General features: G+C 39.6%; 1 protein-coding gene and 1 long non-coding RNA gene across 13 annotated transcripts; one reads left to right on the forward strand and one right to left on the reverse strand.

Moving 5' to 3' along the window:
* Positions 1-66: 66 nt before the first annotated feature.
* LOC107268652 (actin-binding LIM protein 2) lies at positions 67-16,594 on the reverse strand. 12 transcript variants are annotated; one of them, XM_015741641.2, is made up of 15 exons: positions 16,392-16,594; positions 9,929-10,089; positions 9,630-9,795; positions 9,318-9,552; positions 8,918-9,236; positions 8,108-8,179; positions 7,672-7,858; positions 7,232-7,497; positions 6,888-7,149; positions 6,716-6,802; positions 5,462-5,562; positions 4,369-4,438; positions 3,427-3,509; positions 2,406-2,609; positions 67-2,312 (listed from the first exon to the last, which is right to left on the reverse strand). In XM_015741641.2, the coding sequence occupies exons 1-15, from the start codon at positions 16,393-16,395 to the stop codon at positions 2,199-2,201; spliced, it is 2,331 nt and encodes a 776-aa protein (XP_015597127.1). In that variant the 5' UTR covers positions 16,396-16,594; the 3' UTR covers positions 67-2,198. The 12 variants fall into 12 exon arrangements, 11 of the variants coding, with proteins under 11 accessions (XP_015597127.1, XP_015597125.1, XP_015597123.1 ...); XM_015741639.2 differs by lacking the exons at positions 5,462-5,562; positions 16,392-16,594 and adding exons at positions 4,559-4,656; positions 12,932-13,350 and having other exon boundaries at positions 3,469-3,509; XM_015741637.2 differs by lacking the exons at positions 5,462-5,562; positions 16,392-16,594 and adding exons at positions 4,559-4,656; positions 12,932-13,350.
* LOC112494494 lies at positions 10,117-12,919 on the forward strand. Its single transcript, XR_003059978.1, has 3 exons — positions 10,117-11,957; positions 12,140-12,307; positions 12,415-12,919. It is a non-coding gene; the product is annotated as an uncharacterized LOC112494494 (long non-coding RNA).
* Positions 16,595-16,819: the final 225 nt, after the last annotated feature.

The raw sequence follows: 16,819 nt of genomic DNA on the forward strand, positions 1-16,819 counted from the left end.
GTATTGTTTGTTCATTGTGCTTATTGGATTTTTATAATAAATAATAAAAAGATACAAAAATATCAATTCTGGTTTTATAGTTTGCGTTTATTTAATTTCAGGGACTAGCGGAAGCGATGTGCTTTATACAACAGAAAAGTTACATCGGTTCTAATTGTGGTGATGGAGATAAGTTTATGGTGTCGTCTTTAAACGATTACAAAACTTAACGATTTCCAGAACTTCACGAATATTATAGTATATGTAGCTATTCGCATAAAATGCTCGTTAAAATTCTAGATAATCGTAAACGTTTTCGTTATTGCGAGCACAAAATAAATTTTACCTCCGCGCAATAAAGCTGAGAATCAGTGCCGGAAGTGGCAAAAATTTACAGGACGACTCGATCGTTCATTGGACATAGAATCTCGGCGGCTTATACAATGTGAATAAGATTACATCTTGCAGGCACATGAATCAGGATATGACGTGAGAGTCTATAGGAAACTGAAATTCGCTATAATTGTTACAATAGTGAAGATGTTATAAGTGAAACATAATGTACAAAAGATCTGAGATCTAAGTGCTACTTCTCGTGTCCAAATGATCAAACGAGTCGTGTGAACGTTAGTATATATAATTCTGCAATTTTTTTTATTAACAATTGATTTATGTTTGAGGATGCGCGAATAATAATCGCATTTTATTGGACTTCTAACGTTTTACGTTAAAATACTTTGGGCTTGAGGAATCATGGTATTTAATTAATTAAACGAATTCCCCTCCTTTCGCTCTCTGCCTATATCCAGAAAAAATGACAGTTCTTAAAGCATGACCCCCACTCCTTGAAAATTCAGCTTGCAATATGACACAATAACTGAACCGATCACCTATTCCTTACTGTCTAGAAAAAAAAAACCTCCTTCGCATACATTAGAAAATTTCTACGGACACGTTCGTACGAGATAGTCTTCGATGCTCGAATTAATTTTTAATTGATCCTGACATTAGGACAGCGGTAGTGCGTTGCAACTGCAATTAAAAAAAAAAAATATCTCGTTCCACCGTGACCGAGTAATTCAATTAAATACAACCTGGCGTCACTCAGCAAGCTACACCTCCTAGCTAGATGTTTCATATTTTTTTGTTTCGCTTATAGTAAAATATAATAATAGTAGTTATTAAAATTATTAATAATAATAGCCCTTACGTAGTAGCGTTTTGTATGTATTATAATATTATAATATTTCATTACTTTATCATAGGGATGTTGTGTTTACGTGTGTCCTGTGTCGCGGCTAAGCAAATTAGCATAAATGTATAACTTAGCATTTCTAATTCCTTCATACTTCCGTCCTCTCCGCCTCGACCCATATCGTTATTTACAATATTTTATTGTATCAATAGCGTTCCTCTCTGTATACGCTCATTATTGTTTCCCGCTATTCCGTAACTCGAGAATTACTCATAAAAAAAATATATAGTGACACAGCGTCTAAGAGTACAGAAAGGTCCACGCGAAGAAATACTGGATGACGCGCTAAACACCTGCCATAAGAACAGTTCCAAACTGTCTCCCCTCCTTCCTTAATTCTATCCACGGTCAAAAAGTTTATTTAAAAGATTAATAATCGTGTCAAGTTTAATAGCAGAAAGGGATTCTCTATCTCGGAATCTTCATCGGCATAAGATCCGAGGTAAAGAAAACATCACTAGCGTCTGGTACACAGCTGGAATTCAGTCATCCAATGTTCTATCACGATATCCAATTTCTATCTTATCATATTAGTTCTCGAAATCGCTCATTCCTACAAAAACCACAAAAGTGATTTTCACGTTGGTGGGAAACCTCATTGTAGCAAACAGTTAAAGCGACCGCGTCCTTTGAGAATCTCAAAGTTCCAGCGAGTGAAAGAGGTTATGTTACGTTGCACAAGTAATAAGCTGCCCATGAATTCGTTACGAGGAAAAAAAATAATGTATGATTAAAACGGCAGTGCCTTTTCCTTGATACACGTGGACGTTGTATTCAAAGTTTCACAAATAGCGAGTAAAATCCATACAATTTTTTCCCCTTTCCTATCGATGGTCGCCACGTTTAATTCTCTCTCTCTCTCTCTAAATCCAACTTGGAATAAAATTTTGTGCGAACACGATTGTGTCTGCGACGCACTTAAATTCTTAGTGATCGGTGTAATGAATGGTAGAATGCAGGGCAGTTAAAAGAGTCGAGCACGACGCTTTATCTCGTTACGACGCCATTGTGGTAGTCGATAGAATTCCGCACGAGTGAACTGGAGGATCGCTTCGAACTCTGCATCGGATAGATGTCGCTGTATTAAAAAGAAAATCAAGAAAATATTTTATATAAGCATTTACAGGATGTCTTATAAGTTGATAACGTACTGTATGAAGCATATGCTTACCTCAAGATTGCAACGATCTACGTCAGCTGGCAGCCTGTAGTTTGTAATCACTAGCAAGTGGTATGGATAAAGTTTGGGTGGTTCGGTTGGCGCTGCTCCCATATCCGGTAATGAACGCCTCACATGATGACCTCCATGAACTCCTACGACCGAACCCAATCCACCGGTGTACGTTGTTGAAGACGGCAGGATCCCACCGTCATTCTGAACCAGGATAAAATTTATTCAGTCCATACTGATTTACAAATTGAACATGACGCGTTTGCACTGTGTCTAAATGTCTATGATAATGTCCATTGAAGAATTTTCATTATTAACAATTCTACCACATACCTATAGACATTGAAAAATATCTAACGATAAGCTTTGTTTTGTAATACTCAAGAACAATGTAAACTAAATCAGCATACAATATACAATGCAGACAATGGCTCTTGACTGGCCAAAAAACTGTGCACTTTTACACACTTATGATACTATTTCATTGAAATATAAAAACAGCAAAAATTCCTTCGCATCTTCACATGCTTAGTCTTAAACTTAGTGGTGCTTCGTTCCAGTGCAAAATTGTGTAACAAGTATTAAAGTTTATAAACAAAGATTGAAAAATCTATTTAGTAAACAGGCAGGCGTGCATGCAACAAGAAATATACAGCGCTATTTACAGTCACTTATCACCTAATTGTACCTGGATTGTCAAATTGACAGTTCTGCGTTGGGTACAGTAATTCTCTACAAAGTTATAAAAGTGCAATGGATATTTTTCATAAAAAAAAAAAAACTGATACTCTCCAAGGGCTAGCATACACTTTTGCATTCACTTTTGTTTTATCCACATAATGAAAGCCACCCAAACATCACTGTGCAATATAACGTGTGTATCAGTAATCAAATCTGCATTGCCAAGCATTGATATTCAAATCATGCTTGTGCACTTAGAAAAAAACGATCAATATACTATGCAATAATAATTTGTGTGTCAAAGCAATGTAGCAATAAAGTGCAATGGCAAGCTACAAACCATGCTAATTCGCCGGGAGTAGTAGGGCGCTGTTGTACATACCAGTGCCCGTCGGTCCACATCCGTGATGCTTCCTGTCGATACTAAATATGTGGGAAAAAAAAATGGGAAAGAAAAACCATATCAAACTGTATAACACAAACCAGTTGTTGCATTAATTGCAATGCCTTTTCATTTCTCAATGCTGTACCTGTCTTTCGTGATTGGTATTATTGTTTTCAATTAATTAGTCATCTAAAAGTAATAAATGCATGCATCAAAAAGAATTCATATACGTATCTGATGCATAAAGAAAAAAAAAATGGGTCAGGTACAGAATTGATTATTATAGCAATAAAGATCATCTGATACTTTGCTTCTCTTAATAGACACATGTGCGTTAAAGGAGTCTGGATGCAGCGAGATGCAAGTCGATGAAAAATTGAAGTAATTGCGTTTTTCATTGTAATATACGGACATAAAACCAATTGAAAAAAATCTTTACACTTGATAATCAAAATCGACTCTCATTACTTGGCTATCGAGACTCCCATACATACTTATTTTGTGATGAATGTATTGTCAGCCGATGATTATACTTAGTAATGGCCTTTTCAAGAGTCAAAGAAAAAAAATGGCGTAACACGTCACAAAGAAAAGAGTAAGGTAACAAATAAGGCTGGTAAGCAACGGTACAACGATTCGTTATACGTAAAATTAGTAAAGCATGCCGGAAGTGAGATATGAACTTATGAAGTACTCTAAATTTTGTATAAGACGATTGGATGGAATTATTTAAATGTAGACCCATCGCAATTGGGCTCTCAGAGGAATTTTGCGAAAACGTTCCGACTGTAGGGTATAGGACAAATGCTTGAGGCGTTAGTAATAAATTAATTGAAATAATAATAAAATGAAAATCTTTTGAAAACTATCGTTATCCTATTTTCATTGTTTACTCACTATCGGACTTGCCGGATGAGAAATCGGTGCTGTGCGTCTTATCGCCCATCCCGCTGAACGAGTAATCACCCTGAATGACAGAAAGGACAATCTTAAAGACAAAGAACGAGCGAACACTCTTGATTTCTCGATAAAGTCATTAACAGACACGGTGCATTAATCGCCGCATTAAACGCGGCGCAAGACTTACAGGGAGAGCAGATACAGAACCGCCGGTCGAGGAGAAGGTGTGACTTCGCGGTGCCAGACCGTATCCCGGCTTCGGGATGTGCCGAAGGGAGCTCACAACTGGTTTCAAATGTCAATCGATAGTATTACTCATTAGTTTCGAGAAAGATTTATTCTCTCAATCCCATACGAATGCCCAACGTTCGCAAATTTATATTAAAAAGAAAAGAAAAAAACACGATGCCCCCGGCGACGGTCTTCACACGTCACATGTCCCTATTAGCTTCTTATATCCTTTTCTCGTATCCCTTTGATTCTCTTTCTCGTATCCTCCGATCAACTGACTTGATCACTAATGCGGTCCCGTACAATCAACAATAGCAAGAGACTACGGACAGTGACACAATTCTATTTTACAAAATCATGGATAACGTAGATCCTTATTAGTACTCAGAAAGACGTAGCACGTGTACAGGTGTATAAATGTGAAAACAGTAGAATCAGTGTCGAGTAACAATGGCTCTCTACTAGAGGTATATACGATTATATTTAGAGCATTTAAAAAATCAGTAGGTAATATTACTATATAGTGTATTAGAAAATCCCGTTTTCGTAAAATAGAACGTGTAAGAGTTCCCCGGGTAGGACTCGGTACAGTGTAAACCAGCACCTTCATAGGGGCGACAGTACTATACGTAACTTAACGTAAAAAAAAAACCTTCCGTGGTGGCAAATCAAGCCTGATTATCATTTGGTGTAAGTATCAAAGATAAGTCATCGAAATTTGTGGTAAGTCACGTTTTAGTTTCCATTCGTCGATTTGTCTTTCAGGGAATCGTTAGCGTTGTACGGTTGACCATCTTTTGTATCGGCTGTTTGAGTTGCGTACCACGGTAGGAAAGCTATGAAAAGCTTTCGGACTCACCGAATGGTAGTGCCTAGTGGCGTTCGGTAGAGTGAAGGCCCGCTGAGTACCAAGAGGTGGATAGTTTCTGGGAGCCGGGGAACGAGCTGACGACCTCCCGGCTGCCGCCCACGCAAACACAACACAAACACAAAAACACAAATAGAGACACGACTGTATAAAGATAGGTAGCGCGTGAAAGATCATCGATGACGATTGTTATTATGGCAATGAGATTGCAACGTTGGAAGATAAGACGCGTAAGTAAAAGTGTGGTAACAAGGTAAAGAACAAAAAAAAAATAAAAAATAAATGGCAAGAAGCAGCGATGCTTAGAGTACAAGAGAAAAATCAGCAAGCATGCGGCGAACGAAAGAAACAAAACTATGCACTTAAAGATTGTACAAATGAACAATAATAAAAATAACAAAGCGTGTCAGCGAGATATCTTCCAACGTTGTTAGTCCAAATATATTATTGAGAAAATAAATGAGTGAAGTAAAAATCCAAATAGCGTGTGGTGTGATATATGGATAATTGCGACACAAACCCCGTGCACCATGCAAACGTATATAAAATAAAATAATAAAATAATAAAAGTGTGTCTAGGTCCGTCAGGTAGCAGCGATAGTTCGATCGGGCAATGATAGTCACTTTATTATTTTCATTCTTGTCGCGAACCGCTTCCTTCGTTGATAATAACAGAGTACTCAATGGTAATTAATGGATAGTAATCTCGCGAGCTCAATAAGAAATGATAGCGTAAACTTAAAGAAATAGGCGTACGGCATGCAGAGGCATAATACATCACCTGTTCGTATTACTGAGCGCCCAGTGTGTGGTATTTGGTGCTACGCCACTTAAATTAAGACGCCGGTTTCAGTAACGTAATATCATAGGCCAGTGACAATGAAGACCCACGTTCCACCGTGAGATTCATAATTCTACATTTCAAATGGTATTTTCTATTTAAGATAAATTTATTTGGAAGTCTTCACGGCGAGAATACGAGAACGCGTGCTTGTTGATAATATAATTTAACCAAGCAACCATCCACCCACCCCTACTCATTATACGAGTCTACCCGTGTTATCGTTATTATCCGTGATTACAAAACCCGATGGGGTAGAGAGAGACACTTAACTGTAGAGTGGAATGTTAGTGTTATGTGCGAACGTGTGGACATGTATGAGATGATATAATGCTTAATGTTAATGAAACGGATTCATCTTGAGCGATGCTTCACTCGAGGATGTAGAAGGGACTGAAACTCACCGTTATAACTAGGCCCTACGCTTGATTTGTAACTGACACCATCCTCGTCTTCCCACGGTCGTGCATGATCTATGTTTCTCGATGGCGCTGAAAGTATCGTCGGTCACTCGTCAATTAAATCAATATATTAGAAGAAGTGTGACAAAGAGATCCTCTGTGCTGAGAGACTTACAGGCACCGACCGGACTCTCGTAACGAAGCCTATAAGCTGGTTCCCTGGCAGCGGAAGGGGTTCTTGATGCATTCCTAGGATCCACATGAGCAGCCTTGTGTCTTAGATTTTCACGATCCTTTTCGCGATCTTGTAGAAATACCTTGGCAATTCCTGTGTCGATTTTACTTAATTCGTCGTGCTCTTTCTTTAATTTTTGTTCCGCCTCTTTAATGTAGGTCTTATTATCCACTTCATCCTCATCGTCAGAAGCTGGCACGCCCTGAAATATTAATCTACTCTAAAAACTTGCTCAAAGTGATCGAATAATTGGATTTAGTAATTTAATCGAGCGCGTGCATTACCTTATAAGTGTCGGACCACCTTCTGCGCCTCTCAGGATCAGTATAGGGATAGGGCGGTGCTGGAAAATCATCACGTTCTATTGGCGGCTGTGCCCCTGGTGGTGGTCTCATGGCATCCGGATAGTGTGCCAGCTCGATTGGTTCTTCATTGTCCACCTGACTACCGGCAGCTGGTGATTTAGGTCTAGTATCACTTAAAGCATCGACCAAGGCTCGCATTCCTGACCGGCTGCTGCGTCCTCCACTGCTCCTTATCGAACGCGATGCTGTCAATAAATGTCACCACTGTCAGCATCAAATTTCGTATATGAGACATGGTCCCTAGTCGTACTGATTCGTGATAAGGAGATTTTCAATGATTTTCATTGAAATTCTACGTATCGCTTTGAAATCCCAAATAAAAAAGACATTGGTCAATCTATCAACCGCGAAAAACTCACAGCTCGGTCTATGGAAATGTGGGCTAGTTGGAGGTTTATCGTAAGGCTGAATGGGACGTCTCAGGTATCCCTGGGTGGGAGCCTCGGTGAGGTATGAGTATGTGTAGATCCTAGAAACATCCTCGGCACCGCTGCGTCCATATTCCCTCAGGATGAGGCCAGGGCTGCCAGTTCGTGCAGGATAATACTGGAGAGAAAGCACGTCAGATTACTTTAATAGATATCATTCAGATAAAGAAATCTGTGACCAATTTCTTTTATACGTGCACAGACATCTTGTTATCAGAGTACATGTAGCAGTACGCGCGAGATTCATTATAATAAATAAATAAAATTAAGCAAGTTACACTCTAACGAGAAGACTTGGAACTGAAGAATACGTCAAACTGTTAGAAACCTTCTCGAAAGTTTGCTTGAAAAATATGGCGTGGCATACCTTGCGACTGAGGCTGTTGTAAGGGCTGCACAGAGATCCGTTCAGGCTTGGAGTGCGTGACCGCAATGAAAACTATACACAATGATCGTGCAAAAAAGTAAATAACAATTAACGAAGCAATAATAAAACTCAATGAAATCATATACAGTGATGTAAACTGTTGCTGATTAATACATAGTTATATAGTGAAGCGTGCACGAGAGCCAGTAAGTGTTCCCGGTAATATGCATGTTAAATTATTTCGTATTCCGGAAATAAAACTGAAGCTATACACAAGCTTTATGCCGACAATAATACATTTACAATTATTGAATATTGTTTTATAAAAATTAAAATAAAGAGTTTAGCGAAAAAAATATAAATGTACGCATAACGGTAAACGGATGTTTCTCTTAAAAATTAACTTATCATTTCAAATAGAAATAGTATATATATGTTATCGAAGCCAAGGCTGGTGGTACTATACGTTGGCAGACCTTGGATCCTCCAATATCAAATACATTTCTTTCTTTTAGGAAGCAAAAGAGAAATAATACAAAAGACCTTTGTATTTCTCACTAGCAGCAATTCAAAAATTATAGTAAGCCTAGGATACGTATACAATCTGAGCTGCCTATAAAGTGCGTTTATTTACATAATGCGGAAGATCATCTAAAGATTTACACAATATCCTTGCCCATTATACGTATATACAAATACAAGATTGATTGTCTCTTTATCATAGGATGCTCTTCGTACAAAATCCACACTTCGACATTCCTTTCAAATCAACATTTTAATTAAAAGCACCCTCACGGTCGCTTCACTTACCTGCATTTCTGAAGCACTGCTAGAGATACGCTCGGATTCTCTATGCTGTGGAGTATGTCCATCCCCGTGTCCATTGACTATACCATTAGGACCCGTGGGTCCAGGACCGCAACGGGGATGCCAAATAGCGGCACCCTGCAAGTACATTTCTTCGCCATCTCCAAAGGGATCGCCGCACTTTGTGCATCTTGCACAGGTTGGATGAAAGTGATGATTTTCACCAGCTTGTAGCACCTTGCCGCTTATATAACGGTCGCAGTACGCGCACTTAACCCCAAACTGCTTCTGATAATCTTTCTCGCAATAAGGCACCCCATCCCTAAACAAGAAACAAGAGGATTACCACAATGAAAATCTTCTTCGAGTAGTCACTGTCTGTTCCATTAAATTGGACACTTACTTGCCCATGTACTCGCCGTGGAGCACTGTGTCGCAGCTATGACACTTGAAGCACCAAACGTGCCACTGACGATCAAGAGCAACCAGAGCCTGACCCTCTCGGAGTTGTTGCCTGCAACCGGCACAGGCACCAGGATCAGCCGGGCCGTCGCGTACTGTCTGAGGATTGCTATTGCTGACAGGAGTCGAAGCCTCCCTTACAGGAATACTAACGCATCGATGACAAAGTGCCTGGCCTGTGATTGAACAAGAAGTCGTCAGGAAAACATAAATCATCTCCACGCTTATAGTATCATCATTAGAAGTACTTTACCTTGCACCAATGTCACTTTAGTGCCCTGTCCCAGAAGCGGTTGTCTGCACCTCTGACAGTGAAAGCAATTTGGATGAAAGGCGTGCTTTTCCCCGGCAGTTACAACGTCTCCCTCAACGTACTCCCCGCAACCGGCGCACTTGGTGCCCCAACGCTCGCGATAATCCTAAAATGAAAAAACGAATGGCGTCACGTGTGGTGCACATGAGAACAACACGTAAAGTACTACGAAGAGCCAAAGGACGGCCCTCCGATAGATCCCCAAGAGTCGGTACTGTCTCACGTGCTTGATGACTTACCTTGGTACAATAGTAGGAGCCCTCTCGGGCAAAAAATCCACCCTGAGCAAGACTGGAGTTGCACTGAGCGCACTTGAAACAGCTGATGTGAAAGTACTTGTCCTGCACTCGCAGCACCTCACCGCTGCACTTCTTTTTGCAGGACTGGCAGAATGTCTTACCTGAGTAACAAAAAAAAGCTTCATAAATCATGAGAGTAAGTTATTGACGTTGGAGAGAGGATTGATGTAAAAAAAAGATGAGACACGGAGAGAATATATTATACATGGCATAACCTTAAAGAGTGCCATTGCAATTTGAATGAAATAAACATGACAATAGGAGTTCGTAGATTGGCAGGTGTGTCAGGGTATCAATTTAGGAATGTTTCTTCCTTTCTAAATGATATCACACCGCCAATCAAAGTCGGCATCGTTAACATGTAAAGTTGATGAAAGATGTAACAGATTCGAAGAACTCTAAAAGGTCCGTTTAATTGATATTGATTCGTATTCTAAATGCGCAACGGATACTTAACTAATATGGCGAGGTACAGGTGTAATCCTACCGTATTATAATATATACACGCCATACAGGGCCAGCAGGTAGTATTTATTTACATACAGGGACGCATACATAGAACATAGCTTTGCCCAATACAAAAAAAAAATACCGTTTAAGGCTCTTAGTGTACCTAGCAACGCTCGCCGTACACACCGAATCCGGGTGAAGGTCTACGGACACTAGAAGTGGTGCAACTTTCAGACCCATCAACTATGAGAATCGAATGTTGGTTTTCGACAAAACAAAAAGTATGACGGTTCCGTGAATTTTCTATAGCAGAAAGCGAATCAAACTTGAATGTAGTGGAAAGGAAGTCGTACAGTGACAATCCGATTAGAAACCAGCCTTAAAGTGCCATCTACAGGTGTCACAAAAAGTAAAAGGTAATTTGGTCAGTGGAAGTCGAAAATAGCTCTTGGCAATATACCAGCCGGTTTTCCTACCACGCTTATCAAATGCGGCAGCGACTCGATTAAATCGATAAGATAATCGATATATCGTTAACGAAAAAGGAATTACATTATCGCTCTCACATGACGCATTTCGCGAAGTCTAAGAATGATATTCCGAGGAACGAGTTTATAGCATGTGACTCATAGTACGGTATAATGCATATAGTAAGTCCCATATAACAAGACCCAACATAACTGAGCGAGTCCCCCGCGACTTCCCGCTTCGCCCCTCGCAAGATCTTGGTAATTCCTTTATAAACCGGTGAAAAAAACGGTGAAATCGCCGGACGTCGCGTACATACAAACAGAGCCAAGTCGTGAAAGTTAATGAGTATATAGACATAGCGAATCTATTTTACCGAACGAACTTACTCATATTTTACAACAGCGTAACGGTCTCGGCGTTGGTGCGTTTGCGCTGAAAAATTCGTTCACGGTGTAAACAGTGGGCATGGCACGGGCTGCTCGCGGGACGGTTTAAAAATACTCTATGACATCACGAAGACGCTTCAGATATTTGACGTCACGCAGCATCAAACGAGTCAAGCCGGACTCACACGATACCATAAATTTGTTGGAGCGCGTCTACGGTATAGAGTTTATCCATTGTGCCTTACTGGGGGAGTTTGTGTACGAGATATAAAATGAAAATAAGATTATCTGTTATCTTTTTTTTTTTATAGAATAATATCCTCTATCGGAATTCACGATTATCAATCGAGCGTAGGCTTTTGGAATTGCAACGTGGTTGTATGTACGATATGTTAATATGATTCATAAAGTGGGCTAAATAGGATGTCGCAAAGTGGGGTCAAATGCGACGACCCTCTATGCTACAGTGCTGCACTCTGGGTCAAGCGATCAGATTCTAATGGCTTTCTAATGGTTGTTGACCGATCGATACTAATTGCTCTATCTTTTTTTTTCTTGGATATCGTGTCACGGAACTTGACTATCTTCAATGAAGCGGGTAGAGTAAATAACTAAGATCAACGAAGTGAACTAGTTCAATATGTATCGTACGCGTATACATAGTAAGCGAGTATAACATTTTGTAATTAGTAACTAATTAGTAATCTTTTAAAGTGGTTAGAGGATCTTGGTAGCTTGGGCAATTTTGAAATTGTATATTACGTAATATATATATATATATATATATATATATATATATATATATATGTTATATATATGTAGAATATATTTACCTAAATTTTAGATAACACGATTATACTGTCATCGATGCTATACTCAATTAACTTAGTTTTGTTTGGACAAGAGGTGTATAAACTTGGTGTATAAATTTCGCCTTGAGTGGTGAAAAAAACACGTGGATCAAAGTTTGACACGAGAATAGACATTATAACATTTTCTGTGTTACGTTCAGGTATATAAAAATAATTTCTCATGATTAATAATCCTATGGGTGGTAACGAAGGCGGTTGTTAATTCAAACGTCATCCCAATGACGATGAATTTTATTTTTGTTTTCAGCCAGCACCTTGGACTTTGTTTCGATCGATTGTAATCGATAAATTAGAATAAAAAGTTTATCGGTCTCTCGAATTGGAATAATTTAAATAAAACCAAGCGGATGAACAATTTATCGATAATTCTGCTCTTTAATGCCACAAGTGCATCCAGGTGTTGCAATGTAAAAAAAAAAAAAACGTCGCGGAATGTAACGTAAAGTGAAATCGCTGCACGTGGCAGCCCTGTAAAAACTGGCGTAACCGCCGATCTAAGAAACGATCGCGGTTTTTGCGGTTGGCTCTTATCAGAGCAGTTCCTGAACGTTCTGCTTGTAGGCTCGAGCGCTTATCTCGGTATAATAGCAGAAAAGTATTTATGACGAAGCAAAACGATTATACACACAGTAAAAAAGACCCCAGAATATATACAAAACGTAAATATGATTTTCTTTTGAATGCCGTAAGAAATCCTCGAAGAAATTCTTAAAAAAAAAAAAATATTATATGCTAATAAAAATGTCGTCGCCATAAGACCTCACCCTTTTTTAACTGCTTCTCCTTGGCGCTATCAGTTCCAGTATTACCCAGAACCCCATTGGTATCACCCACTATAACTCCCTCATTCTTTTTCGACTTCATTATTACTCCACACTATATTCACAGCTTTTATTACGTAACTTCCAGGTGGGAGGGTCTACGTCCAGTCAGTGCGCGCCTTCTCGAATTTATAACACCAAGAGGCCCGATAAGATAACCGATAAATTAATGAAAACGATTAATTTTATTAATCAGCTCTTGGCTTCGAATTCCACGTTGATAATACTGTCGAATTAATCAAACGAAACGTAAACGTTTAACCTAAAAAAGAATAATATCAGACTGACTAACGTAGACGAAGGAAACCCGCGCGACGCGATGCTTCGAAGACCGTACCGAGGCTTCGACTGCACTCCGCTCGTGACGCGACAATTCAAATACCCCACCACGTACAGACCGGCAGTGACGTCACTGATACAAGAGTACCACTTCCGGCGAGACTTTCCTTCGCCAGGTACTGATTTCGGTACCTCGGCGTCACCCATGCGGAACGGGTGTCGAACTTGACTTTTCTCCCATTGCACATAACCTATAATTTCACACCGAAGTCAATCGGAACACGAGTTTCTTATGCAAGTCTTAGCGTTATTAAACCGAACGTCGCAGCCTGTACACTAATCATGAATTCAAACAACGATACAATAAATAAATGAGATGAATTTTTGTTTTGAAAAATATAACTCGCTTTCAAAATGACAGATGAAGCATTATGCATTTATCGATCGACGTCGTGCGATCGGAAGCGTTACAAAATACGTGGGGTACCCTTGAAACTTTGTAAATGAATCGACACAATGCGTACCAACACACTGCCGTAGAAAATTTTCAGTGTGAATGAAGGTTCGTCGCAGTGATTTGACGCCGTTTACAATTATCACGATTATTAACGCAATGATCCGCTTACCGGACAAAGCCCATTACTACGGTAGTGACCCTCTATCAAATACCTGGTGTGCATCCTACGGAGAGTTCTATGTAGGTAATTGGAAAAATGTTCAATCGACTAACCGTACGTGTACTGATCGAGAAACGAGAGATAATATAATCTAACAAAGCTACCTACATGTAATTATCATTCACGGTATAGAATCAAAGTTCATATATCACTTTGAAAACAGATCTTTTTTTGCAGCCAAAGGCTATTTACGTACTGGAACCTGCAGATATGTAAGTACTATATGGATACCAATACTGGCTGAGCTGTTTGAAGTTCTTATTGATAGAAACGATAAATCGTAAAGCATACCGAACCTATCTGAAAGCAGATAAGCCTCGTTTGCTATCAAATTACTCTTACGCTTTTCAATCTTCGCAATTGAGCTCCCTGCAATGCGCAGCCTCGCTATTGGTACCGAGAAACCTTTTACGTAAATCGCGTCCGGTAATCGTAGCTAGACAGTCGAAAACATTAGTTAACGATCTTTGTGTATTTCGTAGAATACATTCTTGACCCTATAACGCCATCATGGGTTTACTATTAATAGATATAGATATAAGCTAGTCTCACCTCAAAGGCCAACGGCAGGACCACCGAGAGCTTCGTAAGAAACTGTTATATGCCAAATGTTTGAACGTTTTCAATGCCTTATGATTTCTGTATGCTATCTTATCTGAGACATATTGTTCGATAACGATACTAGTTAATACTATTATATTCTACGGTTACGTAACGACAGTTGGATATGTAGGTGCATGTTTACATTAAATCCCAGCGAGGACAGCCATGAACCACCTGCGAGACATCTTCCATCCTAAAGGCAATCTGCAATCTTCATCTTTTTATATATGGCCAGAAATATCTGTACAAGTTTTTTTTTTCTCTCTTGACAAGCGGTTTAAGGTATTTGAATTTGGATATAAGTTTTTGTGTATGAGCTCACTCGTGTACGAACGATGCGTAAGAGAAATATGGATGTTAATAGAATTTGAATACGGGTTTAGCATAAGTTTGACTTTGCTTGTAGTGGTCTTATGGCTTTTCCAGTGCGTGCAGAGGATCGCGTGTGTGATCCTGATCGAGTGAGATATGAAAAAAAAAAATAATAATAGAGATATATCTACTTTTTATGTTATACTGGGATTCTTCGTTATGCTCTGTTTCTTGTCATTTGTGCAAGGACTATGCCTGACAAGCTGAATATATGTATCTTATCTATCATGTAGGATAATCATTCCGAGTCTAGGGCATTGGAATGATCGAAAGAGGTGAAATATTGTAACTACATTAATTCTTTAGGATGGACGTTGTGTGGTGTCATTTCAGAATTTTTGATCTGCTGTTGGATACGACGCTAGAGTTGCAGTTTGGATTTAAGGGCAATAAAATAAATAGGTTTTCGAGGGCGAGCCCCCTCGTGCCATAGAGAACGTGGATATACAAGGGAGCTAGAAAAATCAATATAGAATATCGAATGCCGTCCTATATTTAGTTGTGCGCTCGATATAATGCCCTGTCAAGTTTTGCAACGCTCTAAGAATCGTAACTGCAGTCTTTGTACGGGACAAGCCCTTTTCTTACTTTCTTCCTTACTTCATAACGTCCCTCTCTATTCTGCATACACCAGTCGCTGATTCTTCTCCAATTCACGCCTACGAGCAGCAAGATTTTTTGTTTCACTTTCATTAAGATCTCTTCTCGCTTCACGGTGATGTAATCAATCCTGCTATTCTCTTGTGCAGGCATATCCGTAGAAACTTCCTGATATCTTCCTATGAAATTATTGCAAGGCTCTACAGTACACATTATATTGCACTGGGAAGGTATTTCCATGTAATAAAGGGCTGCGTGTAAAAAGAATAATTTATAGCACAAGGGAATAAAAATGGTGCCGCGGATGCATCATGTGGTTTACCAAGTTGAAGAATTATCTTGTGCAATAAAATTATTTTCCTGGGTACATTGTGACAGGGAATAGCAGGGAAAAACAATGTCAATGGACCGGTCGATTCGAGGGGGACTAGTCAGTGATTATATAGTATCTAATACCAGACAAGTAAAAGTTGAAACAGGCCCAACCCAAAACGTTCAAGACTGACCACAGAGAGTAAGGAGGGTCAAGCTGGAATAGCTTTAGGCGTTTAGTGGGAAAGGAAAAAAGAGAAAGAGGAAAAAAGGGCGAGAAAGCACGGAAGAACGTTCGGCCTAGAAAACGTCAAACCGAACAAGAACCACCTAATTATAGCGGTGTCGCAGGTAACGTCCTTTCGGAAAACATTGAGCTCAGCGTGACTACGAAATAGCGTGAAAACGGGCGGAAACCAAAGTAGAGGGGCGTATCTCTTATTATCTCTCTTACTGTTTCATCCCTGCTTCTCTCTATCTTTCTCGTATAGACTGGATGCTTGTCGCACGGAAGAAAAAAGCTAACCGGCTCTCGCAAACCACTTTCTGTCTTGACTTACCCATCTTTGCTAGGCGTTGATTCCTTGAGTATATCAGGTATCGAGTGGATGGACAATTCAGGCGTTCATATCACGACACTACGCACAACTCGGGATTCAGGTTCCCCGTTATTTCACTTAGAAAATCGTGAAAAACCGGCGGATGGTTACGCCACGGTACGCAAGACGTCCGACATCGTAGCACGGACAGAGCGGGATGGCGCGCGCCGCTCGAAGACAGGGGCGTCTCTAGTTTGAAAATGCCCCTTTATGTATTTGTAGCGTTTTCCAGCACTGAGTATTGGAAAATTCTTTCAAAGCTTGAAAAACTACTGTTACTCGTATTTATGAGCGAGAAAATCTGGAGATTCAAGTGCGATTACCATTGCTGTTACTTTTCTTTAATTTGTTATACTTTTGGAGTTACAAAATATAGAAAAACCTAAAAG

This window comes from Cephus cinctus, unplaced genomic scaffold, assembly GCF_000341935.2.
Source record: "Cephus cinctus unplaced genomic scaffold, Ccin1 Ccin1_scaffold0577, whole genome shotgun sequence".
NCBI lineage: Eukaryota > Metazoa > Arthropoda > Insecta > Hymenoptera > Cephidae > Cephus > Cephus cinctus.

What these genes read in the sequence shown, in the direction of transcription:
- LOC107268652 (XM_015741636.2), bottom strand. Translation starts at nt 13,031, where the DNA reads ATGAAGTCGAAAAAGAATGAGGGAGTTATAGTGGGTGATACCAATGGG. An exon ending in ACATTTCCATAGACCGAGCT is followed by an intron (nt 7,498 to 7,671) that starts GTGAGTTTTTCG and finishes ATTTATTGACAG; the next exon opens with CATCGCGTTCGATAAGGAGC. An exon ending in ACTCCCGGCGAATTAGCATG is followed by an intron (nt 2,610 to 3,426) that starts GTTTGTAGCTTG and finishes ATCCTGGTTCAG; the next exon opens with AATGACGGTGGGATCCTGCC.